Consider the following 16,668-nt stretch of genomic DNA (forward strand, 5'->3'; position numbering starts at 1 on the left):
TGCCCCCACCCTTCCTCTCCAGGCCAAGAAACGCGTTTCGTTTCAGAAAAGCAGGCAAATATTCTCCATGCAAATCAACTATTAAACAGATTTGTAAATTTACATTCTCAAAAATAGCGAACGGCCACGGGAAGCGCGTGTCTCTGGAGATTTTGTTTCGTGCCAGCAGGAGAATAGCTTCTTATGTGGTTCAAGAAAAATCTCCCAAGTTTTCACACATGAGTAGTGAACTGTACCACAGGCTTTAATACACTTTGGATATATGGAGAAAAGGAAATTTTATATAGCAAAACCAAAGAAGTATATGTACAACTGTGCTTACCGATGTCCAGGCAATATAGAGACAAACTGCAAAAATGAATTGGGTTATGCAAATTTAATAACCTGCCTTTTTTCTGAGTGCAGGCAGTTAGTGCAACACATTGTGGTTAGTATAAAGATTTGTGTTTGTTAGACGTGTTCACCATCAGTGGACACAAAAGTCTTGTTTTCTACCAGTGGTGTTGTAGAAATACGCAGACATAAAGCCCGAGCATTTTATTTACCAGTTATAAAGAAACAAAGAAGGTAAAATTGCGAGGTGCTGGTGATGACTGCTTCAATAAAAGTCCAAGAGTGACAGACATTTTGGGGAAACCAATATACTGGCTGTCTAGCTTTTTCCCCACGTCATTTCAACAAGTTTTCTCCTCAGTGCACTTTTCTGTCAATAGAAAATATGCTTTCTTTCTCTTTTCTTGTGCCTCTAAACTCATATATACTGTAGAGAGAAGCGAGACTGACCGTTGTGAAAACCCTTGAAGAGTTTGACTTTGGCCATGCTGAAAAGTGTGTTAGGATAAACTCCGTGTCCAGCGGTCTTGCAGAAGAAGATCTAGAGGTGCTTTTGCAGTCCAAGGCCCTTCCTTCAAGCATGATGCTGCCAAAGGTTGAAAATGTTGAAGAAATAAGATGGGTGAGTACCAACAACACAGTAGATTTTGACTGAAGCTGATGGGCCAAGTTCACACAGGCATAGAGATGAATGACTCTGAGTTATGAGGAAGGCTGCAAATACCATATAGTGTTGTTGCCTGGCTAAGGTAATTGGGAAATGCATCCATTTAAATGTGTGTAAGATGTGCTGTATAAAAAGCATATGTAGAACACCTTGCGTTTCTAAAGAAAACCAGGTTTATTTCTCCCACGGCCAACGAAGAACCAGTATTGGTGTCAGAGTATATTATCAAAAATAGAAGCATAAGAATCCGACTCTTCTCTAACTGTCCTAACAAGCAAAATGACTGTCTCTGTCCGTGAGCCTTAGTTACATGCATTGCAAGCAGGAGATGGGGAAACCACGTTAGCGACATATGAAAAAATGGGTTGGGGGGGAGGTCACTCCTTGGGGCAACTGGAGGAACAAACAGGAAGCTTTTAACTAGTGTTTTTAATTAGCACAGATATTATTTCCTGAACAGTTCTCTATTTCTTCCTTTTTAATTGCTGACAGGTGTGTTTGTGTTTCACGACTGACTTTTCAGCCAATAAAAACCTGAAATGTAAATGGTTGGCATGTCAAATTACTTAAGAAAACTTTGAAATAGGCCTAATTATGCTGTAATTGTTTTAATTGTCAAGAAAGGGGGACGTGTGTTTAGATATACCATTATTGCTGTAACATGCCTGTAAAGGAATAATGCTTAATTATTCACTTCTATATTTTTGCAAACGGCTAGCCGAGCAACTAGCACGCGTGCAAGCTGTGATGAAAGGCAGGCAGACGTATTAGGATCTATTTTAATCTCAGCATCTAACCTTGATCAAACCGTTAAGATCAGGCATGAGCGTAGAACGGAGGAAATGTGTTGGGTACGTGACGAGCCCCGTCCGTTCCGTGGCACTGCCCCTTCGGCCTCCGCCGCTCACGATGGAAGGTACACCATCCCCTTCCACCAACATTTAATTAAATTAACCGGAGTATACCTCTCAGGGTTTACAGCCGTGTAAGTGTTAGACGTAACTTGTCAGTAATGAATATTCATGCTTCCAAAATGGCAGCGCCCTTGCTGCCACCAAGTAGGTTTTGCGGGGAGGTGGGACGCGGGGGGCTCTTTGTCCCCTCAGCCCCTTCCACCTTCCCTCTCCCTGACTTTGATGTCCATCATGGATAACAAGCCAGCCCCGACAACTTCTGCCTCGTGGTCCGCCTTTTGCTTCCTTCTCGCTTTGCCCAACCTCTGCACACAAAGAGCGCGCTCCGCTTAACGCCGCTGCCTTCTTTTCCCAGTCCTCCCAAAATTCGCTCCGGCGTGATTTTTCAGCCTCCCAGAAGCTGTTTACTTCCCCCCACCCATACCCCCACCCCCCCTTCATTTTTATTTATGTGCAGCAGAAAACCTGGAGGCTGATGCACAACTAAAAGATGGGCTTACTTGTTTTCTTTTGTGTGAGAATCTCTTGCTTTCCTTTTGTCCCTAGTGTGGGTACTTGTTTGACTGGCATGGCTTATTGGACTATAACAAGCGTAACTCTCCCTCCTTTGTGGCGGGACAATTCTCCCACAAATCCCGACCAGTGTGCATTCTTCCCGACACACTATTGGGTGTGCACTGGAATTGAAAGAATTGCTGAGGCCTTGCTACTTCATCCCCTCCCCAAGCTTTGTGGGTTTTTTTTCCCTCCGCCTTCTTTTTTTTTTTTTTCTTCCCCCCTCTTTCTCCCTGAAATGAACACTTTACCGGGCCGGAAACATTTAATCGTCTCCTTTTGAAAAAAAAAAAAAAAAAAAAATTAATTGAAACTTCTCCACACGTTACCTTTTGTATTGGTGCTTATTGCAAATTTTTTAAAAGGGAGAGGAAGGGAAACAATATTTAATGAAACATGATTTTGTTTGTTTGTTTGTTTATTTACCTTCAAAACAAAAGATAGCAAAAATCCCAGGAGAGTGACTTTTAAAATATTTTAAAATAAAAGAAGAGCTCTGCAGCTTTAGCTTGCACCTAAAATATAAACACAGTAGGGCTTTTTACTTTTTTTTTGATTAAAAAATAAAAGTCAGATAGGAGTCTTAAGAATATATGTTGATGTCATTATATTACCTCATCTTCTGCATTTGCCTGGGTGAAGTTTACTGTTTTCTGTCACTATAGTACCTTCCATACTGTATGTTCGCATGAGCAAATTGCATTGATTATTATTTTTTTTTTCTCCTTGCACATTTTTGGGTGGAATTCTCTTCTCCAGAGAAAAGTTGCTGAGGGGGCCACAGTGGCAATGCAAAGCAGGGATGGGAAGGGCAGAATTCTTCATCGAAGAAAGCTGTGATTTATTTTGGCCTAATTGTAAAGTTACTGCAAATTGCTGGAAAGCTTTTTTTCAAGATCTGGGTGATTAGATTTTCCTTCTTTTGGGCAGGGGCGGTGGGGGGAAGCTAAAAGGGGAAATAACACCTCTAATCCAGCTTCTGGTAAATAGGCTGCCAGCTTTTAAAATGAGTTTCCTTTCTATTAGTCAGAATATTATGCTAAGCCTTAAGCATTAGTTTTTTATGTTGCCATAGCAGCCTTATTCCTGCAGGGTTGTGACCTGCGATGATTACAGTACAAAGCTTATAGGGTCTTGAAACCCCCTTTGAAGATGAAAAGTCTTTGATGGTTTATATTTATGCAAATCTCTTAGATATGATTTACCCAACTGAGACTGAATGGAGAGATGATTAAAATTCCCTTTCCTTTGATATCCATTAATAGTCGAATATTCCTTAAATTTAAAATATATGCATATGTTATTTTTGTCTTTATTTACTAACATATTTTCGCAGTACCTGCGATATGTTTATCTCCACGCAAATTACTCGATCTGGACAGACATAATAGATTTACAATATAGGGCTGAGGGTTCTCCCCCCCCCCCCCCTTTTTTTTTTTTTCCTTTTGAAAGGGGAAAAATCTGTGCAAGAGCTTTTGTATGTTTCCAGATGATAGATTTTGGAATTTGGGCTACCCCACTGGCAGCTCAGAGCTAGCTGTGAACTGGTCTCATGGAAAAAATTGGCAAGCTTTGGTCTTCAAAGAATTAAACTTCCTTTTTAAGGCCTTCCTAGGTAAGCTAAAAAATTATGAAGAAAAGCCTATTGAACAAAAGGGTAACGGTGCCGTAATGAATAATACGGATGCCACTTAGAAGGCTGGGGAGCACTTCCAGTGATGGCAGTGCTGGACCTGAAACAAAACCGGACCTCAGGTACAGCAGCACTTCATTGTTTTCCAGGGCCTGGGGATTTGCATTTCACTAAGCCAGGGTGAGAGGTGCTAAGCCTGGTTATTTTTTTTTATTATTATTTATTTTTTTTTGCAAAACAGCCTCCAAACTTAGAAATGTATGGGAATGCTGCGGTTTCGAATCACAGGCCTGATTAAAAGCTGGCTTAATTTTTTTAATTGGAAGGTTCTGGGGTGGGGAGGGGTGTTGTTACAGCCAGGTGAGAATTTAACGTATTATATATACATGTAGACTGTTCTTTTTTTTTCTTTTTTTCCTCTCTGATAGCTCATACTGTCTAGTTTTAGTTTTCAGACAAATTCTTACATCACCTGAAAGGCCGAACACTTGTAGAACCAATGAATTTTATCCCCTTTGTGGAAACTGCAGTGGGCTTGCTCAATTTTAAGGTAAGCAGGTCTTGAAGTGTTCATATTTTGCCATCTCAGCAAAGTAGGATAGGCAGAACACTCCCCAGTCTCCCCCTAATTTCATCAAGGAAGAGGGATTAAAAAATACTAAACATATTGTTCAATCCCCTAAAACATTTGTACATTTAACTCTCATGCTCGTATTATAAAGGCCTTCATAAATTCAAAATATTGCAGTGACAGTCTATGCCAAATAACAAAACCTCTCTGCATTACTGTTACCATTTTTAACACACTTGGAGTGGAAACAGGCTTTTCCAAAGATTTGAAATACTCACAGTGTTGCAATACACTTGGCTATTTAATAGCTATCGAACTCGACTTTCGTATAACAGTTAATTAGAACAAAGAATTAATCATCATTTCAGTATTGCTAAACTCGCATCTTCATAATGGTTTCTGCTGACAGCATTACAACCAAATTTCATGTTATCATTTTTCTGTGTGTATGATGGGGTGTTTAATGCTAAGATTAGAAGTACAATTAACTTTGAAAATAGCAAATATCTGAAGAACATGCTCCTTTTCTAGGGTAATTTTAGTTCAAATCTTATTTTTAAAGTGCATTTTAATATAAATTACGCCCCAACCTTTACTATCAAGTCCAGTTTTTTCAGAAAGGCAAAGGCAGCCCAGCAATGAAACGGAAGATCTCATGCGCGCTCCAGGAATCCAGCGTTCCCCTCCCAAGCTCTAAGGGAAAAGTTTCGGACCAGCTGAGGACGCACACATCAGAAGTACCCCCAGAAGTACCGGCAGGCCTCACAGGCAGCCTGCTCGTTTGATACAGCCATTTATCTTATAACGCCGTGCTAACGTATCTCGGAACATAAGAAAGCAGTAACCAAATAGACGCGCTCCTGTCCGGTGTGCATACACAGAATTAAATCATGTTTTAAACCGGCTGAGGTTTTTCTTCACCTACAGTATTTTATAGTGGAATTTTTAATACTGCAGTTCCTGATGTTGGCAGGAGAGCTGCCTTTTAAAGCACTCTGTTAAAGAATAATTTCTTGTCCCACCAGCTGCCAGAGAAGAACACCCGTTAGTAGAGCTGGTGATTACAGCTGTCTCTCTCCACCTACCTTAGCCCTGAAAAATATTAATATTATCCAAACATCGGTATAAAATAGTAATATTTTGGAAATGCACTTCTTCATAGAATAGCTACAGCAGCAAAAAAAATTATTGCTTTTATTTTAATACTTTTCTGCAGCACTTGTTGCATTTTTAACTTCCTTAGCTAGTTTTTAGTTATATGCAGCAGAAGACTTCAAATTGGCAATCCTATAAACAATCCTTATATCCTGTAAGGAATCTACAGCCATTTTGAACGGTTCATAGTATTTATTTAATAAAAGAGATCCTGATCTTTCTTTCTGTTTCCTATGCAGATATATTACATGTCTAACTAACCAAATTTAATACTTTTTGTTTGCTTTTAAGCAGCGTTTGACAAAGGTTTCGTTTCCTATTGTTGCATAAATACCTGAAGTAGCGATCGCAGCAATGCCCAGGGCATTATGGCAACCAGAAGGCAGGGAATCTGCTATGATGTCCTGCATTTACACTGTCTAGACACATAGGTGCTTAGAGAAAGAAAATGTTTTCTCTTTTGCTGAGTCATTTTAAAGCGCCGTGCATAGCTGAGCACCTACAATGGCTTTGCTTAACGGGAGCAATTTTAGCTGAAGGATTTTGGTAACGCTGGATTGCTGCAATACCCTCTGCAGTCTCTCTGCGTCCTGCCTTTCTGTAGAAATTAGTAACTCTGTTCTCATTTGAAGGCTGTCTGTGAAGAAGCACTGAGAACAGGATCCCGCGTTGGCTTTCATTTGGACGCAGTCGTCTTCGGAGGAGAGGATTTCCGTGCCAGCATAGGTTGTTACCTGCGTGTTTACTATAAATGTTAACGTACGGCATTTGCACTGGGGAAGCCTGGTGTGATTTACGGCCGTTGCCTTTCCGACAGCAACACTTTAAGTAGTGACAACGCTTGATTCTGCATTTTACATTTTCACTTTTCTCCTTCATTTTTCTCAATGCAGAATGCGTCACTGGGGCGTTAAAACGTGGTCCCTGTGTGTTACAGGGCACTGACACTTTCTTGTGCTTCTTGCCATGCAGTACCAAAAATTAATGGGGAGGGGGGGGAAGCAACCAAAACCTGTTGAGTCACTGAAATTATTTAAAAATATGATATCCATAAGAGACACGTACATGCTTCTAAGAACTACATTTAAAGCCCTAAAATTCTGGTGTCTGCTTCATCACAGTTTTACAGACGATTATCAGTCAGGCTTGTGACATCATGCGCAAATGCTCTCCTGTTACATTTTGCTCTCATAAATTTATTTTACATATGTCCCTTGTCAATACAGCCATGCATTCATGTGAAAGCGCTATCAGTCTTCCTCAAAAATGAAAAGTATTTCAAAATATCTTTTATGAGAGGCCACTTAACTTCTAATTAATCTGATTCAGTTTAAAGATAATAGTGCAGTTATCAACATCTAAATTAAAAATAAGTATGTTAATGTAAAAAATAGCATTACTTTACTGAAATATTCCTTACAAACTGGAAATCTGTGTCTAAATAGTGATGCTAAGGAAAGTGAACACATTATTATTATTATTATTATTATTATTATTATTATTATTATTATTATTATTATTATTATTTCACATCTGCCTTCACATGAGCACGTTGTTTAGCTGGTGCCCTGTGAGCACATGAAGTCTTGTGAATACTTTTGCATCCAAATACTAAAGCTTAAATATTCAGCTTAGGACATCAGTTGTGACAAGAATCGCAACCAAGGAAAGTGCAATTCTGTTCTCAGTGTGAATTTTTTAACCATTTAGTTGTACCCAGTATATGAATTTGTATAAAGCTTCTCTTGCTGTAATGTTTCTCACTGTACATACAGTGAAGAATATAATCAAATAATTACTCCATGTTAGTCCTTACCAGCAAAAACTTCCACTGACTTCAGGCTTACAACTTCTGATTTGAACTGAATCAAAATCTGAATCTTATAAACTAGGGTTTAAAAAGAGATTTATTTATTTATTGCTAAATCAGATTTTTTTCCCCTCATAAGAGCATTATTTTGACAATATAGCCTTGCAACCCTCTTTTGTTTTCCAAATTGATTAAATGAAATCTCAAACTTTCCTTTTTTTACATAGGAAATATTTAAAATAGAAAGGTTTCAGACACTCTTGACAGCTTTTCTTTGTTTTCATTGTTTTTGTAGGTGCAACAAGCAGTAAGGAAACTCATGATATTCTATATGCCAGGCAAAAAATAATAGTCATAGCAAAGGCGTTTGGCCTTCAAGCAATAGACCTTGTTTACATCGATTTCCGAGATGAAGATGGGCTCCGCAAACAATCAAGAGAAGGTGCCTCGATGGGATTCACTGGTATGGCTTTCTGCCTATGTCTCAAAATAATACATAGTTTCTTCAATTAAAATATATTGCTACACGTACTGTCACTCAGACAAATAACTTGGGCTTTATTTCAGGTCGTTTGTTGAGAAACTCAGTAACACCAAGCTCTTCTATGTTTATTAGCACCTTTAAAATCGGGTCTGAAAATTTTGCCTCAAAAGTCACAGGCTGCTTTTTAAAACCACATCCCATGAAGCGTGTGACTGTTTTTGAAGAGAAGTTGGGGTAGAGGCTGTGCAGTGATTCCTCCCATCACAGAGCACGGGAAAGGCGATGCTGTACTCTGCAATGGCCACTCTGCAATTGCTTTTTGAAATATTTGGATCCCTTCCTCCTATTCTGTTTTAATGGCAGTTGTTAAAAAATACTTCTTAGGTGAAGGAGTTGAGAAGCAAATCTCCTATGCTAATTGCTCGGGGAAAGGTATTTTCTTATTATTTTCTTAGATTTGTTTTTCATCCCCTGGCTCCCCTCCCAGTAAGTGCTGGTGACACCTACGGGTATTGGCAGACAGCAAGAGCAGCAGGCTCCTTGCCCCAGAGTCCCGTAAGGCAGCCTGTTACCCTGTGATTGGTGTACCAGATCACTCGGACACCCTGGTGGGACAGTGCAGCCACCAAAGATTGGGGTTTTGCAATAGAAATCAGCCATTTGACACGTGTATTAGAGAATTCTAGCATATAGGACGAACATTTTACATTATCTGTCTCTGACCATCATTCAGGGTATGCATATGGTAATAGTACATCTCTTAGGTTTTTGTTACCAAAGGCACGGGTCCTGGTGATGCTATCTAGCAAACTATATTTTTACAGTCCGTGGTGTATGATACCTTAAAGCACCGAGCAAAATAATATAATAAACCAGGCATTCTTTTAAGTGATCTCGACGTACCAGTAAAAGAATAGAGATGGATGCTCTTCAGCACAAACTCTGCCTTACTGTCTGCTGAGTTTTGACATTTGCAAAACCAAATCTTGTTTTGGAGGCAAAACGGATGGCTCCTCACAGCTACATTATGGATGTCCATGTGGACTTCTACCCTTCATCTGTCTGCGACTGAAGTTGGGAAAATAACAGAACTCCTGAATGGTAGCACCTGCTGATGGCTACCTAATCTCGACCAGTATTTCCTAGCTTCAGGAAAGGCTTGATTTTTGAAAAAATTTAAGCATCTGAACCTCCTGTTGACGGAAGATGGAGTTGCTGATGCTTAGCACCTTTGAGAGCACTCTTTTTGAATGCTTAATGTATATTTAAATACTTAACTCAGGCTGCCAATTTAGGAAATTTAGAAATCCTCAGCATAAACAATGTTGATGGTGTTTTGGACTCCACTGACTTCACGGCAGAAGTCGTCTGACATCAGGATAGGGTGCAGATAGGAGACAAATAAAAAGGTCACCTGTGGCAATTTAGGGCATAAAGTGAATTTCTAACTCAGCCATGAGATGTCTTGCCTTTCCATACGAGGAGTACAGATCTGTAAAAGGTACAGTCTTCATTAAGATGAACTCACAGCTCCAGCTCTTTGCCTCCTGCCTTTTCGCAGCTATCATCAACACATTTCCAAAATCCAGCAAACAGCCTGACAACAAGTCCGTCCATAATTACAGACGGAGCAATACTGACTTTTCTGATCTGGTGGCCAAAAAAAAGACAAAGACCTTTTTTTAAAAATCTGTTTAAGTCAAAACAAAACAGCATATCTCATATTTTTGGTAAAAAGTAAACAAATATTTGAGGTTGATCCAAAATGTTTCACTTTTCTTTCTTTTGCTTTAAGTTTATTTAATGTTTTTTATAACCTTCCCTGCTTGTTTTGATTAAAATAAAATGTCATTTCAATATTCAAAACTAAAAGCAAAAATATTTTGTTCCAGAACTATAGAAATGAAACATTTTAACATTTCCAATTTAGTATTCATCACAGAAAATTACAAACGGGTCTTAGCTTACTCCATGACCTTGTATAAAGCAGAAGTCTGCAGATCATATTTGCCACTGACAGTCCTCTGAGAACATGAAAGTAAAATACTAAAATGTCGTCTTAATAACAAGTTCAAAACACACGATTCTTTTTATTTTTAAATATTTGAGATCCTTTCCAGCTACTTCTTCCCAAAGAATCAAAATCATTGAAATCAACAGGACTACTGTGAGCTGAGGCTTCCAAATTGCTCTCTTAGCTGGCGAAGTGCACACGTATTCGCATGCGTAGGGCCAAATTCACCACCTTCAAAACTAAAGCAAATCCAGAACATTCAGGAAAGTTAGATGTCCTTAGATTTTCCCATATTCAGATTTAGAATGGTAGAATTGGCCTTAATGTAATCAGATGCGGTCACTCAAGATTAAACAAGGGAAATAATATAACGAAGAATTTACCAGCTATTTAGTTACTGTTGTGACCCTCGTTGCTTATTGTAGCCAAGTTTTCTTTTCCGGTTATCTTATAAGCAGCCTGTTTTTCCTTCTGTGAGTATGTTTACATAAAATCAAATGTTTTCAAATGTAGTTTAGCCAAATTAATAGATGTTTTATTTGTATATTTATTTTATTTTATACATATATACATTTTTATAGGGACGGATGATTTATATATATATTTTTTATATATATATATACATACCCACAGACTCACAGACCCACACACCCAGCAAGATGTTTTACAATACCAGAATCCGTGGACATAAAGTCAGTGTGTTGCCTATATAAACAGTCATCAGTTTTAGGAATGTTTATGTAAAAAATTAAGTAAACCCTGTGATAAGCTTTAACAGCTGACTTATTATAGAAAGTCCTGTGCTACATGCTGAGAAGCCAGATATAAATACGAACAACTATAGGTTTCCTCTCTTTTTGCAGTCTTTTGTAGAAGACTAAAATGACACCATCATACAGTTACCTAAAAGACTTGACAGGTATTGATTTAAAGCACGATATATCAAGTGGTACTGTAAAAAGGATTTCATGGTCATAAATTTTAATGTCTTCCAATTTTGCACTCTCTCAGTAACTTGTCAAAAACAACAATTCCGTTTAAAATATTTGCTTCATTCCTTGCATGGCATTACGTCTATTATACAGTTATTTGGATACATAATCTGTGACAAAAATCAACTGAGTGCTGTAAACCAAAAGCTAGATTCTATTATCTGTAAATTGTTCAGCAGTGTTTTAATGACAAAAAGTATAGCTTACTGCTACAGATATCTTTATCAAAAACAAATCTTTTTTCGGAATTTTTTTATACTTTAAAAAATCATATATAAATATTTTTATTTTTGTTATAATTATAGATTACTTTAACTATAATTTAAAACATATTCTACATTTTTTCCCAGACAGTTAAGCGCCTTAGGATTTTGCAGGAATTATTTCGATTTTTGAACTAGCAGTTTAGCTGGGGAGAATTTTTTGTATTACAAATAAGATCATAATCTTATTAATGGTAACATTTGATTAAATTGACTAAACAACCTTTGACTGGACCTCATGTAAAACACATTAGTTCAGGAAATTTGTCTCCGTGCAGTTTCTTTCAAAAAATGTAGTTCTTACTGAGTTTTAAACTTTTTATTATTTTTAAGCTATTTTTAAAATAGTTACTGTATTGAAATTTCAAGCTGGATATTTAGACGCCTTTAAGGTCATAAACTAAAGGTTGTTTGGTAGGAAATAAAATAAAACTGAGCTACTTATGGCTTTTTAGCAAAGAAATGTATCAACACTAAAAAATTACTATTTCTTTGCTCATCAAATTAAGTAGATTGTGCTACTGCATCCCCAGATTTTGTTTGTACTCCAGGTTATCACTCAGACCCACTGCAGTCTGATAAAAATAATCCCAGGGTGGGTTGGTTTTTTTTTTTTTTGCCATGGTAATTTCATTTAAAATAGGTGTATCTCTGCAGTCACGCGTGAGACTTCTTATCCGGAGTGAGGGGCTGATTTCCAACGTGCGGCTGGCGTAATGTCAGTGAGGACACGGGAGCGGACCCCGTTGCGAGGAGGAAACCTCCTTAGATCCTGACGCTTCAAACTTTTCCGTGCGTGCAAAAATCTCGCTCCTGCCAGAGGCTGCAGCGTGCGGCAGGACAGGACGAGACAGGACGGGATGGGACGGGACAGGAGGGGACGGCTGTGGGACCCTCTGCGTGCAGGGGACTGCTCACTTGGTGGCAGGTTTGCAGGATCAGGCTCATCCCTCGAACTAGTTTTGTTATCTGGCAGAGAGGAGAGTCGTCTATTCGGCGGGAAGCTGGGAATTACGGTCGCCTCTCTTTATTAACACACTTTGAAACCAAAGTGCAGAAATCGTGCCGGGCTGTGAAATTCCCATAGAAATGAACTAATAATGTCAAGTGTTACACTTTTAAAACTGTCAAACAAATTAGATATGTATTTGTTTTAAGGTAGCTAAATACAATGGCAGGTTAAAACGGATTATGTGGCTGTCTATTCACGTTTGAAAATCTCCAGTAAAAAAAAAAGGCAACATCTATTTTTATTTTCTTAACGTATATTTATACAAGAAAGGATTAAAAAAAATAAAAAAAAGTGCTTCATAAAGCTTCAGGGCACCGCTGGTAGTTGTTTAATGTACCGGTGACTAAATAAATATTGCAACCTACCTGCAACTGCTGACTATTGCAACAACAACAGTTTAAAGAACATTAAGGATTTTATGATGCTAAGCCAATACTAAGAATTTAGGGCATGATCCTTATGTGACTGGTAACTTTTCAGTCCCACAAATCTCTTGCCACCTTCTTCAGATCTCGTTTTCCGAACACATTTTAATATAACTTCTTTATATGTGGCTGGAGCTGTTATTTATGTAGTTAAATTCAGTGATGCATTGTACTTAAGTGTTATTGACTGCCCCAGACAAACAATTGCACCTGAAACGACGGAGAGAAGATGTATGGATTGAAATGGGGAGGGAGAAGAAAGAATCGTGGGTTCTTTCGAACGATATTGAATGCAAGCATAGCTCGAGATATTTTTATTCTTAAAAAAATCTGGCAAAAGGCTATCTGCCTGTTGTCCAGTTTAAAAAATAAAAGAAACCAAGTAAAATAATTAGTTAAAGAGCAAGAAAGTCTGCGAGGCATATGAGAGCCTCAAGTGGTTGGAACATTTTGCTTGAACATCTGTTTGTCGATGCATGATTCTGGTGTTATTAATCTTCTTTGTAGGTAAGCAGGTGATTCACCCCAACCAAATTGCTGTTGTCCAGGAACAGTTCTCTCCGAGCCCTGAAAAAATAAAGTGGGCACAAGAACTGATTTCTGCTTTTGAAGAACATCAGCGATTAGGCAAGGTAAATATTTTGTTAATATGCCATAGTGGAAACCAAATTTGAATAATATTTAAGATTTAGAAAGATTGGTGATCGCTCTTTGCATTTATCTTATGAAGTGTGCTGTAACTGAGAGTAGTGCTCATGAAAGCTGTGTCTGGATAGACTATAGAGTGTATATTTATTATTATAAATGTGTCACTTCCCAATATATTTACAAATAGAAAATATCTTTTTCTCCCCCGTGTTTTGAGTATAATTCTTTGGGTACATAGCCTTTTGAGTACCTGCAGATATCTACAGCTTCGGTGAATTAAAACCGCTTCTCCATTATGCTGCAGAATCACAGTGCTGCTGTCATAGGAAAATATTTGCAATCAAAAGGCAGGTAGCCTGGCAGACAACTCTGGACTGCTTGTGCAGACATCATTTATGGAAAGAAATAAAGAGATTAGGAAGTCTTGGTTTTCTAAAAAATCTCTGTGTTGGTAAACCTGTTTCGCTTTTGGGGGGTTGATCCTGCAAACATCCCTCATAGTGAGTAAATTTACTTTTGAGCAGAACTGCTTGCAGATTGTGGCTCTTAATCATTAAAAATGGGAATGTTTTATGTGCATTTGTACCAATTGCTGGACCTGAAATTTGGATAGAGGAGAAAGCAAATTAACACTAGAATATGATTGTTCCTAATTTAGTGCATCATTGAGTCTCACGTTTCCTGCTCTGTGGGTTTCTGCTATGTAAATATTGCGGTGGTGATGCACAATCTGTCTCCACTTTGTGCCAGTAATACTTAAATTAGGGGTCGCCTGAAGGAAGATTTTATGCTAGTTGCGGCATTGTCAGTTAATTATCTTAAAGGTTATTTGCTATAATCCAGTTTGCCTCTTTTTGAAAGAAAAAAAGTTGCGGCTAAATATGTTTATCTTCGTTGCAGCCAAGCCTAGGCTGGTTAAAAAAGTCCCCATGTCAGAACGGGGAGTGCAGATGAGCGGGAACGGTTCGCCTGTGCTTGTGTGGCATTCAAGTGGGAGAGAAATCTCTTTGGTAGTGAAGTTCATATCTGAGACTGTGCATAGGGTCTCACTTTCTCCGGTGCCATATAAAGGTTTTTTTGTACATTTCTTCGTTTCCCAGTGGGTAGAAATAGATTGGGGTGCGCGCCTTCCCCGTTCCCCTGCATTTCTGATCCTGCAGATGTTGTGCATTAGAGATGCTAAAAAGGTCAAAGCAGAAATGATGATTTCATCTCGGGGTAAAAGTGCGACAAGGTATTTGCCATTGCTGTTCCCTTCTCTTTGCTGGGCTGTCGCATCCCCTCTGTGGTACCTGGGTGTTCCCAAGTACATCCCTGACTACAATATCTGGGTGCTGTCCTGAGCAGTAATTTCAGGGTCACAATTAGGCTGCTGTAAGCCTGCATCCCTTTGTTCTGTTCCTTCGAGTTTGAAATGTAGCTGTCTTCATGCAAACGATTTAGAAATAGAAAATGTATGCCTGGTTTTGCCCATCGTTCTGATTTACAAGGCTTGGCTCTCTTACAAAAGGCATCGTTAGAAACATACTGCTGGTGCAAATGTGTAGGCAGGTAGACGCAGAAAGAAAAGAGTCGAACGACATACTCAGCCAAATATTGTTTATGTTTATGATGTGTGTAACACTACTCATTCAGCTGAATTCAGTGTCAGAAACGCATCTAAGGAATACCCCTGTCACATGAACAATCGATGAGGAGACTGGACTAAATTTAACTCTAGTCCCAGTGTCACACAATCATGAAGCCAAACATGTTTAATATTGAAGAACTCTATATTAGGCAGGCATTATTTTTTGTTTTGTTTTGAAGCTGTTACTTTACTAACATAATGCTGGTTTCTTGCTTATATCAGCCATTCAGGGGGGATTTGTTTGGGTTTGGGGCATTTTTTTTTTTTTTTTAATAAATGCTTTTAAAATAGGTTATACGCTTCTATAATCAGCTGCAAGAACAGATTTGCTGAGGGTTTGTGATTCGGGCTATTTTTTTAACCAACCAGGTTGCATGCTTCATATATTTTTGCATGTATCTGTCTATCAACAAAAAAGGACTGGCAGGTTAATATGTGAACTTCTAGATCTCTTATCGCTGCCGTATTGCCAGGCTTCGTAACAAAATTGGGAAAATAGCATAGTGCTGCAAACTTCTTAACCGAGTTCACAATTTGGTATTATAAATGTGTCAGTAAGAAGAGCTTGGACGGTCTGATTGCTGAAATTTTTTCTCCAAAGCAAACATATCTCACTGAGGGAGCCTCTTGCTCCGCGTCCTAGCGACATGCTGAAATGTAAGTAATAACTCTTCCCCTACCACCTCCTGACAAATACTCCACACAGCGGTTTTAGTAATCCTCGTGTCCTAATGAAACACCTCTTCTGTTTTCCTTTTTCTTTTATTATATTAAAGTGTTCGTGTCAGTAAGACTAAAAATATAGCTGTGGTTAATATGGTTGAGACTTGCATGGTTTTGCCATGTTATTAATCAAAGTTGAAAGCCTGGAAAAAATAAATGTGAGGAATTTGCGCAGCTGTTTGTGTGGTAGATAAGTTACTGGTCTGCATTCTCTGGGATCATAGTTTGTTATTAATTGGGTTTCAAGTTTGATGCCCCTAGTCAACAATACTTTATATTAAAATACAGTAAAAAGCTTTTATTATATATTCCAGTTTGAGAGCTACAATTGCCATAATAACCTTTCTTTGAGAGAAGGCTGAACCAGGCTACTGCATCCCAGAGGCTGAAATGCTTTGACATAGTAGCCCCCGAATGTGAGTACTGAGGTCAGGAAAAATTAGGATCTCAGATGAGCAGTGCGGAACTGGAAATGCTGTGGCAGTGTCCAAACAGAAGGAAATTAGAGAGCTAAGCAGCTAGCCAAAAGTATTTGGGCTTACCTTATGGAGATAGTCCTGTTTGAGGGGTTGTTTTGGTTTGGCTTCTAAGTTGTTTTGGTTGTAGGGTTGTGGGGTTTTTTACATTTCTAATCTGATTGAAAAATAGCATATCTGGGAAATAAATGGCAACGTTGTATTTTGGACAATTAGAAAACAAATGTTGAAAAAGTACATTCTGTATTTTATACAACTATTTATTAAGTGCTCTCTTTTCTCTAGAAACTTGAGATGTAAAAATGAAAAATGCTTTAAAAGAACAGTGTTGTTTCTGTATCATTTCAATATTTTTCCAGG

The 16,668-nt window shown here is 38.4% G+C and overlaps 1 protein-coding gene across 1 annotated transcript in view; it reads left to right on the forward strand.

Moving 5' to 3' along the window:
• Positions 1 to 16,668, forward strand: part of CLYBL (citrate lyase beta like) — a 122,237-nt gene that overhangs the window by 92,161 nt on the left and 13,408 nt on the right. The window contains exons 3-7 of the mRNA XM_009892011.1: positions 767 to 955; positions 4,554 to 4,655; positions 6,464 to 6,557; positions 7,937 to 8,104; positions 13,339 to 13,463. Coding sequence (XP_009890313.1) covers positions 767 to 955; positions 4,554 to 4,655; positions 6,464 to 6,557; positions 7,937 to 8,104; positions 13,339 to 13,463 — 678 coding nt within the window. The remainder of the gene's footprint in view (positions 1 to 766; positions 956 to 4,553; positions 4,656 to 6,463; positions 6,558 to 7,936; positions 8,105 to 13,338; positions 13,464 to 16,668) is intronic.

The sequence above is a fragment of the Charadrius vociferus genome, unplaced genomic scaffold (genome assembly GCF_000708025.1).
Source record: "Charadrius vociferus isolate BGI_N301 unplaced genomic scaffold, ASM70802v2 scaffold110, whole genome shotgun sequence".
NCBI classification, from domain to species: domain Eukaryota; kingdom Metazoa; phylum Chordata; class Aves; order Charadriiformes; family Charadriidae; genus Charadrius; species Charadrius vociferus.